The 15,006-nt window shown below is 43.9% G+C and overlaps 1 protein-coding gene across 4 annotated transcripts in view; it reads left to right on the plus strand.

Moving 5' to 3' along the window:
• Positions 1-15,006, plus strand: part of CDC42BPA (CDC42 binding protein kinase alpha) — a 198,421-nt gene that overhangs the window by 136,618 nt on the left and 46,797 nt on the right. For all 4 annotated transcript variants that reach the window (XM_054398449.1, XM_054398441.1, XM_054398457.1 and 1 more), the window contains exons 17-20: positions 3,437-3,561; positions 8,491-8,596; positions 9,635-9,783; positions 10,903-10,994. In XM_054398449.1, the coding sequence (XP_054254424.1) occupies positions 3,437-3,561; positions 8,491-8,596; positions 9,635-9,783; positions 10,903-10,994 (472 nt within the window). The remainder of the gene's footprint in view (positions 1-3,436; positions 3,562-8,490; positions 8,597-9,634; positions 9,784-10,902; positions 10,995-15,006) is intronic.

Consider the following 15,006-nt stretch of genomic DNA (forward strand, 5'->3'; position numbering starts at 1 on the left):
TGCATGTATATACATGCATGGATGTGTATTTCTGTCTAGAAATTGAGTTAGATGGTCTTGCTGCCTGGTAAGATCAATTCTAGACAATATCTTAAGCAAAGGAAAAAAAAAAAAAAAGAGGAGAGATTATTTCATTGCATGACCCAAATATTAAAACACACAGCTAATGATGTGATCACTTAGGCTGTATTTGCATGTCAGTTAGTGTGAAATAGCAGGGCCTCTCCCGCCCATGGAGATTAAGTGTTACTTTGGGATATTAAAGGAAATACAAATGATAAGGCATATTAATTAAAGTGTGTTGAGCAAGGAACCATCGTTTCATGCGCTTAGATTATCCCTTCATTGTGTTGGCTTTGGCAGGTTAGCCAAGTTCACTGGTGATCAGAGAAGTCTTGCTAAGCTTGTCGGTTCTTTCTGCAATGCGTTACATTGTCTAAAAAGATGAGGAAGGTAGACTTGTTCAAAGTCAGCATCTTTGTGTGGCAGGGCTCAGGCAAAGGATGGTTTCATACCCATGTAAGATGCATGAGTATATATTGCTTCTGTGCAGTCAGAGGCCAAAACCAGTCAGAGATGAGCAGGCGAGTTGCTCTTTAGGGTTAGTTGCTCTTACATAGCTCTTTTGTACTGTTTTTCCCTCCCTCTCTCCCCCCCCCTCTCTCTCCTCCCCTCTCTCTCCTCCCCTCTCTCTCCTCCCCTCTCTCTCCTCCCCTCTCTCTCCTCCCCTCTCTCTCCTCCCCTCTCTCTCCTCCCCTCTCTCTCCTCCCCTCTCCCCTCTCTCTCCGTCCCTCCCCTCTCTCTCCTCCCCTCCCCTCTCTCTCCTCCCCTCCCCTCTCTCCCCTCCCCTCCCCTCTCTCTCCTCCCCTCTCTCTCCTCCCCTCTCTCTCCTCCCCTCTCTCCCCCCCTCTCTCTCCCCCCCTCTCTCTCCCCCCTCTCTCTCCCCCCCTCTCTCTCCCCCCCTCTCTCTCCCCCCCCTCTCTCCCCCCACTCTCTCTCCCCCCCTCTCTTTCCCCCCCTCTCTCCCCCCCCTCTCTCCTCCCCTCTCTCTCCCCCCCTCTCTCCCCCCCCTCTCTCTCCCCCCCTCTCTCTCCCCCCCCTCCCCCCCCTCTCCCCCCCTCCTCCTCTCCCCCCCTCCTCCCTTCTCTCCCCCCTCCCCCCCTCTTCTCTCCCCCCCTCTCCCCCCTCTCCTCCTCCCCCCTCCTCCCCCCTCCTCTCCCCTCCCCTCCCTCCCTCCCCTCTCCCCCCTCCCTCTCCCCCCCTCCCTCCCTCCCTCCCTCCCTCCCCTCTCTCCCTCCCCCCCTCTCCCCCCTCTCCTCTCCCCCCCCCTCCCCCCCTCTCTCTCCCCCCCCTCCCTCTCCTCTCCCCCTCCCTCCCTCTCCTCCCCCCCCTCCCTCTCTCCCCCCTCCCTCCCCCTCTCCTCCCTCCCCCTCCCCCTCTCCTCTCCCCCTCCCCCCCTCCCTCCTCTCCCCCTCCCTCCCCTCTCTTCCCTCCCTCTCCCTCCCTCCCTCCCTCCCTCCCTCCTTCCTCTCCCTCTCTTCCTCTCCCCCCCTCCCCCCCCTCCCCCCCCTCTCCCTCCCTCCCTCTCTCTCCCTCTCTCCCTCCTTTCTCTCCCCCCTCTCTCCCTCCCTCTCTTCCTTTCCCTCTCTTCATCTCCCTCTCTTCCTCTCCCTCTCTTCCTCTCCCTCTCTTCCCTCTCCCTCCTCTCCTCCCTCTCTCTCCCTCCCTTCTCTTCCCCTCCTCTCTCCTCTTCCTCCTCCCTCCTCTCCCTTCCCCTCCTCTCCTTCCCTCTCCTTCCTCCCTCTCTCCTTTCCCTCCTTCTCCTCTTCTCCTCTCCTTCTCTTCCCTCCCTCTTTCCTCTTTCCCTCTTCTCCTCTTCTCCCTCTTTCTCTTTCCTCTTTCCTCTTCCTCCCTCTTTCTCTTTCCTCCTTTCCCCTCCTTCTCTCTTCCTTCCTCTCTTCCTCTTTCCTCCTCTCTTCTCTCTAACTCCTTCTCTCTGTCTTCCTCTTTCTCTTTCTTTCTCTCTCGCTCTCTTTCCCACTCTCTTTTCCTGCTTTTTCCCGCTCTCTCTCACTCGTGTTCTCTTGCTTTCTTTCTCTCTCTCTCCCTTTCTCTTTTTCCCGCTCTTTTTTCCCGCTCTTTCCTGCTCTCTCACTGTCACTCTTTCTCTTTCTCTTTCTCTTTCTCTTTCTCTTTCTCTTTCTCTTTCTCTTTCTCTTTCTCTTTCTCTTTCTCTTTCTCTTTCTCTTTCTCTTTCTCTTTCTCTCTCTTTCTCTTTCTTGCTCTTTTCCTGCTCTTTTTCCCCGCTCTCTCTCACTCTCGTTCTCTCCCTTTCTCTCTCCCTTTCTCTCTCCCTTTCTCTCTCCCATTCTCTCTCCCTTTCTCTCTCCCTTTCTCTCTTTCATTCTTGCTCTCTCACTCTCTTCTGGTTTTTGTTTGATTTTGCTTTAATTTATCTGGCTTTGTGTTCTTCTTTGTTAAATGGCACTCAGTAACTAGGCCTAGTTAAATCATAAACACATTTGAATGGCAGCTATGGAGTGAAGTATTCACGTAAGGAATAAAAAGCAGAATAGATCCAAAACTGAGATTCTCTTCACTATTTTGATTCGTTGATATATTGCAGTACTAAAAGCAGCCTTTCACAGGAGGTTTATTCTCCTTGCTCTGAAGTCTGTGTGATCTCTGGTTGCAGTTTGACTTTCTGAATAATTATTTAACGTAGTGAAGGTTTAGTTCCAATACCAAGTCAGGTTAGCTGTGTTTTTTGTCTTGCAGAATGTGCACGACAATGAATGTGTGCGTGTATGAATGACAGCTGTGTGAATCAGTGGTTAATTGCTGGGTATAAGATATGGTGCTCTACAGATGTGCATTTAATTTCAATTTCCATGTCTGCAAGTAAGCAAAATGAAAAACAGGGGAGTGTGAGACACCTGGAGAATCTCAGGACTACTGCCTGTATCTGTTAAGCCTCTCGTTCTCCATGGTTACTGAAGAAGGGACAGGTTCAGCAGTCTTGACTGAGCTGTAACAATCTTTGTGTCCTTGTTTTGCTCTCCTAATACATTTTTTTTCCATATAGAACATCCCACACCCATGTGGTGCAAAGCAGAAACCTTCTAAGTGTTGTAGAGGTGTTTGGAGACTAATTCTCAGAAAGCTAATTAATTTGTTAGAGTAAAAATGTAGCACTGGTCTTTAAAGTGGCCTTTCAGTACAGTTAAGGTCATATAGGAGAAGAGATTCTGGTCTCTGTTGTTACATACAGGAGAAGAGATTCTGACTTTTGTTGTTAGATGGCATTAATTGTGATAGTACTAATTATTAAAGCAGATGCATGACATGGGAGAAGGGAAGATGTGGCTTTGAGGCTGCACAGAGATGAAGTCACAGCAGCTTATAGCTTTCCCAAGTCGTTTCAATTCTCCCTTAGCTCACCACCATGTTTGAGAGGCTGAGCGTGAACAACCGGCAGCTGGAAGAAGAGGTGAGGGACCTGGCTGATAAAAAGGAGTCTGTAGCCCACTGGGAGGCCCAAATTACTGAGATCATCCAATGGTGAGTAACTCTGCCCCCTAATCTCATTGCAGAGTGCCCTCAGAATGTGGTGGGGCTGTTAGTGAGGTTTTTTGGCCTTGGCACACGGCACTTGCACGTGAAATCTCACACCCCTCTGGGCTTCTGCTGTATTTTTGCTTGAGATTTAATAGGATCCACATCTGGGAAATTATTTTTCTCCTTAAGAGCAAGTGTGTCCTACCAAATACAGGGTTTGTTTTGAGCACAGAAGAATGGTGGACACTGGGTGTGGCTTGTGGCTTTGGAAGAATGCTGGAAGGAGTCATGTGCTGAGCTCACGCCTTGGAGGGAGAACAAGCCTGGGAAAAGCAGCGGCAGGGAGTGTTTTGAGTCTCAGCATTAATTTCCTTCATCTGCTTGGCATGTGGCATAAGGAAACAAATACAGGGCAACTTTTATGTGATTTCTCTTTTTTTTTTGACAAGGAGGGCATTTGAGACTACCACAAAGCCAGTCAAGTGATGTTTCTAATAATACTTTTGCTAAATAATGACATTATGTTTCTGAAGTCTTCCACCCACTTCAGGACATGGTTTAATGGCCATGTTAGTTGGTGGTTGGACTCAATGATCTTGGAGGCATTTTCCAACTGAAAAAATTCTCTGATTCATAGAATCGTAGAAGAGACATTTTCTATGAAGGGACACCATCCACTAGGCCAGCTCATTCAAGACCCTTGTCCAGCCTGGCATTGAACACCTCCAGGAAGGGCATCCATGACCTCCCTGAGCAACCTGTTCCAGTGTCTCCCCACCCTCACTGGAAAGAATTTCTTCCTAATCTCCAGTCTCAGTCTGCCCTCCTCAAGCTCCAGTTCATTCCCTCTCATCCTATCTCTACAAGCCCTTGTAAAAAGTCCCTTCCTAGCTTTCTTGTAGGCCCCCTTCAGGTACTGGATTTTATTCTCTTCTACCCCTTTATGGTTCATTACAGTGTTTAGCATCTACAAAACCTTTTTTCATCCAGACATTTTTTATACAGATCATCCACGTCTGAGAGGATTTTGTCATCTTATACTAATCTTTTGTTTGTGACTTGATTGTTCCTTCCCCCTACTCCCCCCATTTTCCTTGTCTCTTGTTAGTAAAATGCAAAAATGGGGAGCATTGGTTTTAATGAGACCTAGTTTGGTATTGTTGGAATGTCAGAGTAATTTTGTTGTCCTAATACAGAGAAACCTGGCTTTTGAATATAGCCATGTGAATGCATAAGAAGAAAGGAGGCTTCTGGAAGTGTTTTAAACAGTGTTTATACATAAAATTAATATTAATCTGTATTATGAAGTCCATAGGATCTTAAGGCATTGTATTTGTAGCAGAGGTTAAAAGATTTCAAGGGTCCACTTTGTGCACCTTGTCTCTCGTAACTGTGAGTGTAATAGACAGGTTGCATCACAGAAATAAGGAAATTAAACTTGGTTGAATAAAGTTAATTTCTAGGCAATCAGGAATGTTTATTCAGAAAAAAAAAAATCCAAGTCACAAAAGAGACAAATCTATTCATTCCATTTTGTTTTAAGGTACTGATTATCTGCCTTAATGTACCACAGTAATCAAATGTACATGTGAAAGCACTTGTAAAACTCGACAGTTCTGGAAAAAGACAAGTCAGAATTAACTGGGGATTGATTTACTTAAGACTATGCAAACTGTTCCCACCAGTCATTAAAAATGTCCCTTCTCCAATTCATGAGAGTGTTTAGTGTTCTAAGATGTAGTCTTGATGTGGCTCAGGTACGTGATAAGGCATCTTGAACGTATTAAGGTCCTACATCTGGGGAGAAATAGCAACAGGCACCAGTACAGGTTAGGGGCTGCCCTGCTGGAAAGCAGCTCCACAGACCTTGGAGTGCTGGTGGACAGCAAGTTCTCCATGGAACAACAATGTGCCCCTGTGACCAAGAGAGCCAATGGGGTCCTGGGATGTATCAAGAAAGGTGTGTCCAGCAGGGCTAGGGAAGTTCTTCCACCTCTCTACTCTGCCCTGCTGAGACCACACCTGCAATCCTGTGTCCAGTTTGGGGCTCCCCAGTTCAAGAGAGACAGAGACCTGCTGGAGAGAGTCCAAGGGAGAGCCACGAGGATGATTAGGGGACTTGAGCATCTCCCCTGTGAAGAGAGACTGAGAGCCCTGGGGCTATTTAGTCTGGAGAGGAGAAGACTGAGAGGGGATCTGATCAATGTCTATCAATAGCTGAGGGGTGGGTGTCAAGTGGAGGGGGCCAGGCTCTTTTCGGTGGCTTACCATGATAAGACGAGGAACAGTGGGTTCAAACTTGAACATAGAAGATTTCACCTCAACAGGAGGAGAAACTTCTTTACAGTGAGGGTGACAGAGCCCTGGAACAGGCTGCCCAGAGAGGTTGTGGAGTCTCCTTCTCTGGAGACTTTCAAAACCCAGCTGGATGCATTCCAGTGTGGACTACCCTAAGTGATCCTGCTCTGGCAGAGGGGTTGGACCTGATGATCTCTGGGGGTCCCTTCTAACCTCTGATATACTGTGAGAATGTGTGATATTAGAGATGTCTGTGGAGGGGTAAAATATGTTTGGGATTGAGATTTGGGGTTTTTTTTTAAAGATAATTAAAAAAAACCCAACACTTAGGAATGTGTAAGTGGCCATTAAACCACATCCCAAAGTGCCATGTCCACATCTCCAGGGACTGTGACTCCATCACCTGACCAATAGCATACTATTGGTTTGTCATGTTTGGCTCCAACCAAAAAAATAAATTTAATTTTGCAGCAACTTCTATTATATCACTGTTCTAAGTTTTTTATAGTTAAAAAACTCAGCCTTTGAGAGCCCTTATGTTACATATGAAAGCAGAACAGTTAATGGAATCTTTGTTCACAATAAAGAAAGAAGTGACTCTGGGTGGAATCTGAAGAAGGGCAGATTTAGACTGGAGATTAGGAAGAAATTCTTTACAGCGAGGGTGGTGAGACACTGGAACAGGTTGCCCAGGGAGTTGTGGATGCCCCCTCCCTGGAGATGGTCAAGGCCAGGTTGGATGAGGCCTTGATCAGCCTGGTCTAGTGTGAGGTGTTCCTGCCCATGTCAGGGGGGTTGGAACTAGATGATCTTTAAGGTCCCTTCGAACCCAAACAATTCTGTGATTCTGTGACTCTATGCACTTCTCTTCCATAGGTCTTTTGCTGTATTGTTAGAGCTCTCTCTAAGAAGGGGGGCCGGAAGAGAATCCTTAGTAAGAATAATTTACCATTTTTGCTCTGTCTTTTTCTTTTCTTTTTTTTTTTTTTTTTTAAAGCCAACCAACCAAACCAAAAAAAACCCATCCCAAACCCAGCAAGAGTACCCAGACTCTCCAATAGCTCCTGTTTTCAGGTAGCATTTAATCAGTGTATCCCATTACTGAGGGAATGTTGCCATCTAGGGGACAGCAACACTGCATCTCACATCCACATTGTACTGAGTTTGTTTACTGTTTTAATTTAAGAGTCAGAGGAGTTTTTATTGTTTTAATTTAAGAGTCTGGTGAGTTTTCCTTGAACTCAGTCTAGATTTTTGCAAGGATTAACTTTACCTGTGTTTCATTTTCTACATTTCCACATGTTCTGTGGGACATCTCTCTGAGATTTTTTTTTTTTTTTTTGCATGTGGACCTTTTCAGTGTTGTGAGCCTGAAGGTTCTATGCATCATAAACAAAATAACTGAACTGTTTTCTCACCTCCCATAAGGGAGGATCATTGTAAAACTTGACGAATAAATTGAATGGTTAAAAATTTTTCAGCTTTAATTAAAAAATATTGAAAATAAGGCACCATTTCCATTTTATTTTTAATCTGACATTGTCCCTTTTTGTTTCTGCGAAGATTTTGCATGTCAGTAAAACCAAGAGAAGATCAAGCACTGATTCCTAAATTTCTTTTCCTTCCTTGTACATCAGGAAACCTTAATTCTCACCTTGAGAGCCTTGCATTCTTTTTATTCCTGCTTACACTCTTCTTTTCACTATGTATTTAATTGTGCCCCCTCCACCTCCCCAAAAGGATCTTATACTGCTTTTCACATCTTACTGTCTTAGTGGTTTGTATAGACCAAGATTTCTTCTTATTATATATTAATATTATTTATTATTATTATTGTCATTATTATCGGTTTTGTTGTTAGTATTATTATTATTGTTGTTGTTGTTATTATTATTCACAATCCAGAATGTTATGGGGGAAATTAAAAAAAGCTTGGATATGCTGCTTCCCTTGATTTCCAGTATACCTGGGGAAAAGCCATGACTTCAATATCAGAACTCTGACTGCCTGTAATAGAGTCAGGACATGTGGGGCTTTTCCTAGGCTCCTCCCCACCTTTGCAACTAAATTGTGAGCAGGGCAGAAAGAAGACAAAGCCCAAAGTATAAATAAGTGCTTGCTGTTTCATATTGGGTGTGAGTTTTGTGGCAAATGGTCACTGTTTTGGTATTCTTTTTCCCAGTATTAAAGCAACCTTATAGATCCTTATGTGAATGTTCAGCTGCAGAAGCCCCTGCAGCCTGTACATGTTTAGCCCACAGCTTATGCATTGTGATCTTGCCCTGAGGCTGCTATCAGGAAAGCTGTTCTGTTCCTGCCTTGCCTGTGGCACTTCCAGACTCTTTGTGTGCATGAACCCCATGGTGTCAAGCAGAGAAACTTTAACTGCTTTATAGACATGGGTTGGGAATCACTTCCTGCAGATAGGGCATTGTGAGTCAAATTCAACTATCTGGAGAGCTCTCATCTCCGGATTGCAGCTACTATAGTAGCAAGGATAAGTTAATTTCCATGAAATAGAAAAACTGTTTTTCCACTTTCCTGTAAGGTATTCTATGGGGGGTTATTTTTGTTTGGTTGTTCATGTAAATAGATGTTTTGTTAAAACACCTTTTTTCCTGTGTTATTGTTTAGGGTAAGTGATGAAAAAGATGCTCGAGGATACCTTCAAGCTTTGGCTTCTAAAATGACAGAAGAACTGGAGGTCCTGAGGAACTCCAGTTTGGGTGCAAGAGCTACAGTAAGACTTTACTTCCATACATCTGAATTTTTTAGTTTGCAGTAACACTGATTTGATAGTTTCAGCTGCAGTCTGTAGGGACTATGTTACTCAAAAGTTAACCTTTCCTAGAGCTTCCCTTCTGAATGTCACCATGGTTTGTCAATAGTTACCATTGTTTATCAATTGTTTATCACTGTTTAAACAATTGATACCATTGCTTATCAATTAATTCAACACCAATATCTTTATAATGTGATTTGATCTATAATATTGTTAAAATAGTTGCTTCACAATCATATATGAATTTGATGAAGGAAATCTGTACTTGGGTGCTTGAAAGCCTTGAAGTCTTTCCCTTGTGAAATATGAATGTCCTTTGTAGTTGTCATTTGAATTGAGGCACATCAAAATTTGAATTCATAGAATCCTTTTGCTTTTGAGATCCTGACTATGTAAAATGTTCGTCTAGTCCATGTGGCACTTGAGTTTAGAAATAATGATGCTAATAATAATCTTCTTCTAATTTAACTCTTGATTACTTTGGAATTAAGAACATAATATACTGAGAAACATAGTTCATATCCAGGATCACAGGATATTAGGGGTTGGAAGGGACCTCTGGACATCTTCGAATCCAACCCCCCCTGCCAGAGCAGGACCATAGAATCTAGCACAGGTCACACAGGAACATCCAAATGGGGCTTGAAAGTCTCCAGAGAAGGAGACTCCACAGCCTCTCTGGACAGCCTGTTCCAGTGCTCTGTGACCCTCACAGTGAAGAAGTTCCTCCTCATGTTGAAGTGGAACCTCCTGTGCTGTAGTTTCTATCCATTACCCCTTGTCCCATCCCAGGGTGCAACTGAGCAGAGCCTGTCCCCTCCCTCTTGACCCCCAGCCCTCAGATATTTATAGACATTTATTAAATCCCCTTGCAGACTTCTCTTCTCTGGACTAAAAAGTCCCAGAGCTCTCAATCCCTCCTCACAGGGCACATGCTCCATGTTCAGCTGTCTTCTCTTTCACTCTTTTTCTCTCCCTTTCTTTATTCTTCCCTAGGACATGCCCTGGAAGATGCGCCGCTTTGCCAAACTGGATATGTCTGCAAGGTTGGAACTCCAGTCTGCTCTTGATGCTGAAATCCGAGCCAAACAGGCTATTCAAGATGAGCTGAACAAAGTCAAAGCTTCCTGTATCTCTACAGAGTGGTAAGACTGAATTGTCCTGATGGAAATTTACTTTGATAGCTCCCAAAGGAGGACTGTCATCAAATCACAATTTAACTATCTTGTCTGTCAAAACTCTATAATGAATGATACCCCAGTGTCCTATAGCTAAATGTGATCAAAAGACCATGTCCCTCTTCTTTGTGTAAGCAGCTCAGCACTTCCTGGGCAAATCTGATATTCTGAAGACTTCACTATTAATGTCTCTCATGGTTATGGCAAGAAGTTTAAATGCAAGCAGAATTTGGGTCTCCATCTTCAATCTAGCTCAGAGTGCTGACTTGTTTTGCAAGGGAAGCGCAATATTGGACAGTGGTAAAACACTGGAACGGGTTGCCCAGGGATGTGATTGAGGCCCCATCCCTGCATTAAAGATCAGACTGAATGTGGCACTGAGGAGCCCATTCTAGTTGCAGGTGTCCCTGCTGACTGCAGGAGGGTTGGACAAGATGGGGTTGAGGGTCCCTTTCAAGCCAATGCAATCTGTGAGCTGGGATAGTTATCTGAAAAGTGAGAATACCTTGTGCACATGACTTGAGTGTTTTTCAGGCTGGGGAACATGATGATAGATCCTCTAAGAACAGGAGAACCAGAGTTGGCTTTGTTAGGCAAGGTTGAGAAGTGTGGTAGAAGTGCCTACTACAGCTGCCTACCAGCTTTGGGTTGGAAAACATTGAAACAACTAACTGGAAAGTAATTGAGATGAAAAATAGTTCAGCTGAAGCTGTTGGTATCACAGGCACTGTGAATTAACAAAAAACTACCAGTTTGTAAGTGTAAAAAGACATGTGGTTCTTCTTTTTCTCATTCACAGGATACAAGCTGACAAAATGACTCAGAAATACTAGCCCATTTAATGAGCAAACAGGGAGAATTAATTGCTTGTTCTGTTTTTTGTTTGGTTTTGTTGTGGTTTGTTTTTAAGGTACTGTATTAGACAGGTCCCAGCAGATTGCTGAATTCATTCTGGCATTTGATGAGATCACGAAGCTTGCTGGGCATTAATTTTTAAACAGCATGCAAAGGTGGGAGTGGGAAAAGTGACTTGTATGATGGGTTCTCAAGATTTACATGCATGTTTTTGTTTGTATTCTTTTGAAGTAAATTGCAAGAATCTGAGAAGAAGAACGTGGAACTGTTGGCAGACATCGAAAGGCTGAAAAAGGAGACAGAAGAGCTTAGATCAGAAAAGGGTATGGCAACTGATATACAAGTGAATAACGTGTTTCATGTTGGTGGGTACATCTTATCAATGAAGTGTCACCTTGTAGCTAAAAATATTCAAACAGTCTTTGGCCTGCAAAAGGGGAACACAGCAATTGTGTGTTAAGATGTACCCACAGCAGCTGCATTTGTGCTTCCAATATTTACTTGTAATGTGCTTCAAAGTTATGTTCCTATCCTTGAACCAGTAAGGTATTGAGGTGGAACTGCATTCATTTGTAATTGATATGTGTATGGTAATTTATTGCCAGAAAACTGGCCAGCACCTGAAGAGATCCTTCCAATGCCTGAAGGGATCACGGAATCACAGAAACATTCAGGTTGGAAAAACCCCCAGGGTCACCGAGTCCAACCCAGACCCCTACTCTACAAGGTCCACCCCCTAAACCTCAAGCACCACATCCAAACGACCTTTAATCCTTCCAATACCTGAAGAGATCCTTCCAGTACCTGAAGGGATCCTTCCAGTATCTGAAGGGATCCTACAGGAAAGCTGTAGAGAGATATTTCCTAAGGGTGTCTAGCAGTAGGACAAGGGGGAATGGTTTGAAACTGAAGGAGGGCAGGGTTAGACTGGATCTTAGGAAGAAGTTCTTCGGTATGAGGGTAGTGAGACTCTGGAATAGGTTGCCCAGAGAGGTTTTGGATGCCTCCTCCCTGGGGGTATTCAAGGCCAGGTTGGATGAGGCTTGGAGCACCCCAATGTAGTTGAGAGGCGTCCCTGCCCATGGCAGGAAGGTTGGAGTAGATGATCACTAAAGACCCTTCCAACCTAAGTCATTCTAGGATTCTATGATGAAAACTGTTAACGAGACAGATATTTTTACATTTTTGTCCCCTTTATGATAGGTCAAGGTATTTAGGCTCCAGTACTGCCCATAGTGTTCTTCATCCACTGGATGTTTTGGCCCTGTCTACCCAGAGAGTAAATAACTGCAGAGGCATTCATAGCGTTTGTTTGTTGCTGGGCTGACTGGTGATTGGCTTTGTAACCACACAGTGAGCAGTGTGGCCATTATTTTCTTTGCTCTGCTCTTAAGAGCATGTTCTGAGATTTCTAGGGCATCTGTCTAGCAGTGTTTTGCATTGCTGCTGGGAGAAGAGCCCTTTTGGTCATTCTGCAATGCAAAATGTTTTCACTGAGAGATGATGAACGGACTGGCTGATGCTTTGCAGTTCCCCTAGTAGCTGTAATATTTGTATCATGTGAGTCAAGGGGGCAAAGTGATTTTTTTTTTCAACACAAATGGAATTCACTAATTTTCTGTAGGGAACTGTTTGAACTGCAGAGTTTTCAAAAGCCTGGCAAGAATTGCTTGTGTAAAGATGTCAAATCCTGGTCAGCCTTTGCAACCTTATGGTGTGTCAATCAATAATGCATTATAGTGAACAGTCATCTCTGATACGCATACCTCCAAATGCTGGTTGGCTCTTAAAAATGGTGCAAACCTTTACAGAACATGAAAAAATGACTGGTGCTGATTCCTGCAAGCAGCTGGTAACATGCAGCAAATGCTGCAAGTGCTACAGGAAAGGGAAAAAGCCTACCCGAGTTGGGACACCAGTTCTGGCCCTATGTCTTCCTCCTGGTGAGAGTTCTGATGTGCCCTTCTGGCCAAGAAGGCCAATGGCATCCTGGAGTGGATTAGTAGGGGTGTGGTTAGTAGGGCCAGGGAGGTTCTCCTGCCCCTCTACTCTGCCCTAGTGAATATTGTGTCCAGTTTTGGGCCCCTCAGTTCAAGAAGGACCTCAGGGAACTGCTTGAAAGAGTCCAGCACAGAGCCACAAAAATGATGAAGGGAGTGGAATATCTTCCTTATGAGGAGAGACTGAGGGAACTGGGGCTCTTTAGCTTGGAGGAGACTAAGGGGGGTGACCTCATTCATGTTTATAAAGTTGTGCAGGGTGAGTACCAAGAGGATGGAGTCAGGCTCTGCTCAGTGATGCCCAATGACAGAACAAGGGGCAATGGATGGAAGTTGAGGCATCTCTCTGGAGATATTCAAAACCCACCTGGATGCATTCCTATGTGATCTGGTATGGGTGATCCTGCTCTGGCAGGGGGATTGGACTGGGTGATCTTCAGAGGTCCCTTCCAGCTCCTAACATTCTATGATTCTGTGATGAGGAAATGTGACTTAGGACATCTATACTTGTTCCTGAGACCAGGATTTTGCATCTTCCAAGTGTTTGGAGAGGACCTCCTGACAACATCTCCCTGGGGACAATAATGCTTTGTCATGTTTAGCTTTCATTTGTTGATCCGTGGACTGTCTTAAATATCATGCATGGTTACTTGGCTTCCGAAGTCCTCCTTTGTGTTAATCTGTTAGGAATTTTAATTTAATATTTTACTCTTTGTTTTTACACACTCTTTGTGTTTAAAATCTTACTGGTCTGTGAAAACAGAGATAAATATATACTCTCCCCTTAATATTTTACTCTTTGTTTTTACACACTCTTTGTGTTTAAAATCTTACTGGTCTGTGAAAACAGAGATAAATATATGCTCTCCCCTTAATATTTTACTCTTTGTTTTTACACACTCTTTGTGTTTAAAATCTTACTGGTCTGTGAAAACAGAGATAAATATATACTCTCCCCTTAAAAAAAAAAAAAAAAAAAAAAGAAAATGTAATGTTCAAGGAAAAGTTACTTTTTCCACCTTTTGCCAGAAGTAGATTAAGAAGATTCTACTGCAATTTATCCAAACACTGTGAGAGAAATACACCTTAATCCAAACTCCCTATTACCTTTGGACTTGTTTTTTTTCTATTAGAAGAAGAAATACATTGATGATAAGAAATATATTGAAAATGTAGAGTTCAGGGTATCAATATATTGATATCCTGAACTGTATAGAGGATTCAAATGTAGTCAATATGCAGTGGTGGAGTAACCTCCTTTGTTTGGAAATTGGTTTCTGGGAAGGGATTGCTTAGATTAGCACTGGAATCCTTTGTTCCTCATAAGTGTGTTCCAGAAACGGACGAGAGGGGAGAAAAAGATGACTAAAAATGAGTCTGTAAAGTAGCAGGTAACTTGAAAATTGGTTTTGGTATTTTGCTGGGGTTTCAGCGTATTGATATGTTGAAGAGAAAAAGGTTCTGGAGCCCGTGTTACAAGAAGGATCTGGATGTGCTAGAACGTGTCCGAAGAAGGGCCACAAGAATGATCAGGGGGCTGGAGCACCTCTCCTATGGAGACAGACTGAGAGAGTTGGGGTTGTTCAGTCTGGAGAAGAGAAGGCTACAAAGAGTAGCCTTCCAGTATCTGAAGGGGGCTACAAAAAATATGATGAGGGACTTTTTAGGATGTCAGGTAGTGATAGGACTAGAGGGAATGAAGCAAAACTGGAAATGGGTAGATTCAGATTGGATGTTAGAAAGAAGTTCTTCACTATCAGGGTGGTGAGACACTGGAACAGGTTGCCCAGAGAGGTGATAGAAGTTTTTAAGGCCAGGCTGGATGTGATTTTGAGCAACCTGCTCTAGTGTGAGGTGTCCCTGCCCATGGCAGGGGTGTTAGAAGTAGATGATCCTTGAAGTCCCTTCCAACCCTGACAATTCTATGATTCTATGACTTTTTTGTGTACTGTGGGCTTTATTTAGAGCAAACAGGGTGATATGTCCAGTGAGAGCAAAACACTGGAATTTAAAAAAAAAAAAACCCACAAACAACCAACCTTTGATAGCATCAGTCTGTTGAGATGCTCAGGGTTCTGCAGGCTCTGCTAATGATAAGTGTGCATATGAGTATATATTAAGTACCTGTAGTATTCATGATGCTAGAATTTAGTACGCATCTTTGCACCAAACAGCAGGAAGAAAAAAAGAAGAAACAAAATTATACCAGTTGAAGTAAGGTGAATTAACAGTCAAAGTGTGCCCGCCTCTGTGGTTTCTGAGGATGCAGCACTCCTGCTCTGCTCACTGGCTTCTGGAAATCAATGTGCATGGTGTAGAGTGACAGAGAGAGCTG

This window comes from Indicator indicator, chromosome 2 (genome assembly GCF_027791375.1).
Source record: "Indicator indicator isolate 239-I01 chromosome 2, UM_Iind_1.1, whole genome shotgun sequence".
Lineage (NCBI taxonomy): Eukaryota > Metazoa > Chordata > Aves > Piciformes > Indicatoridae > Indicator > Indicator indicator.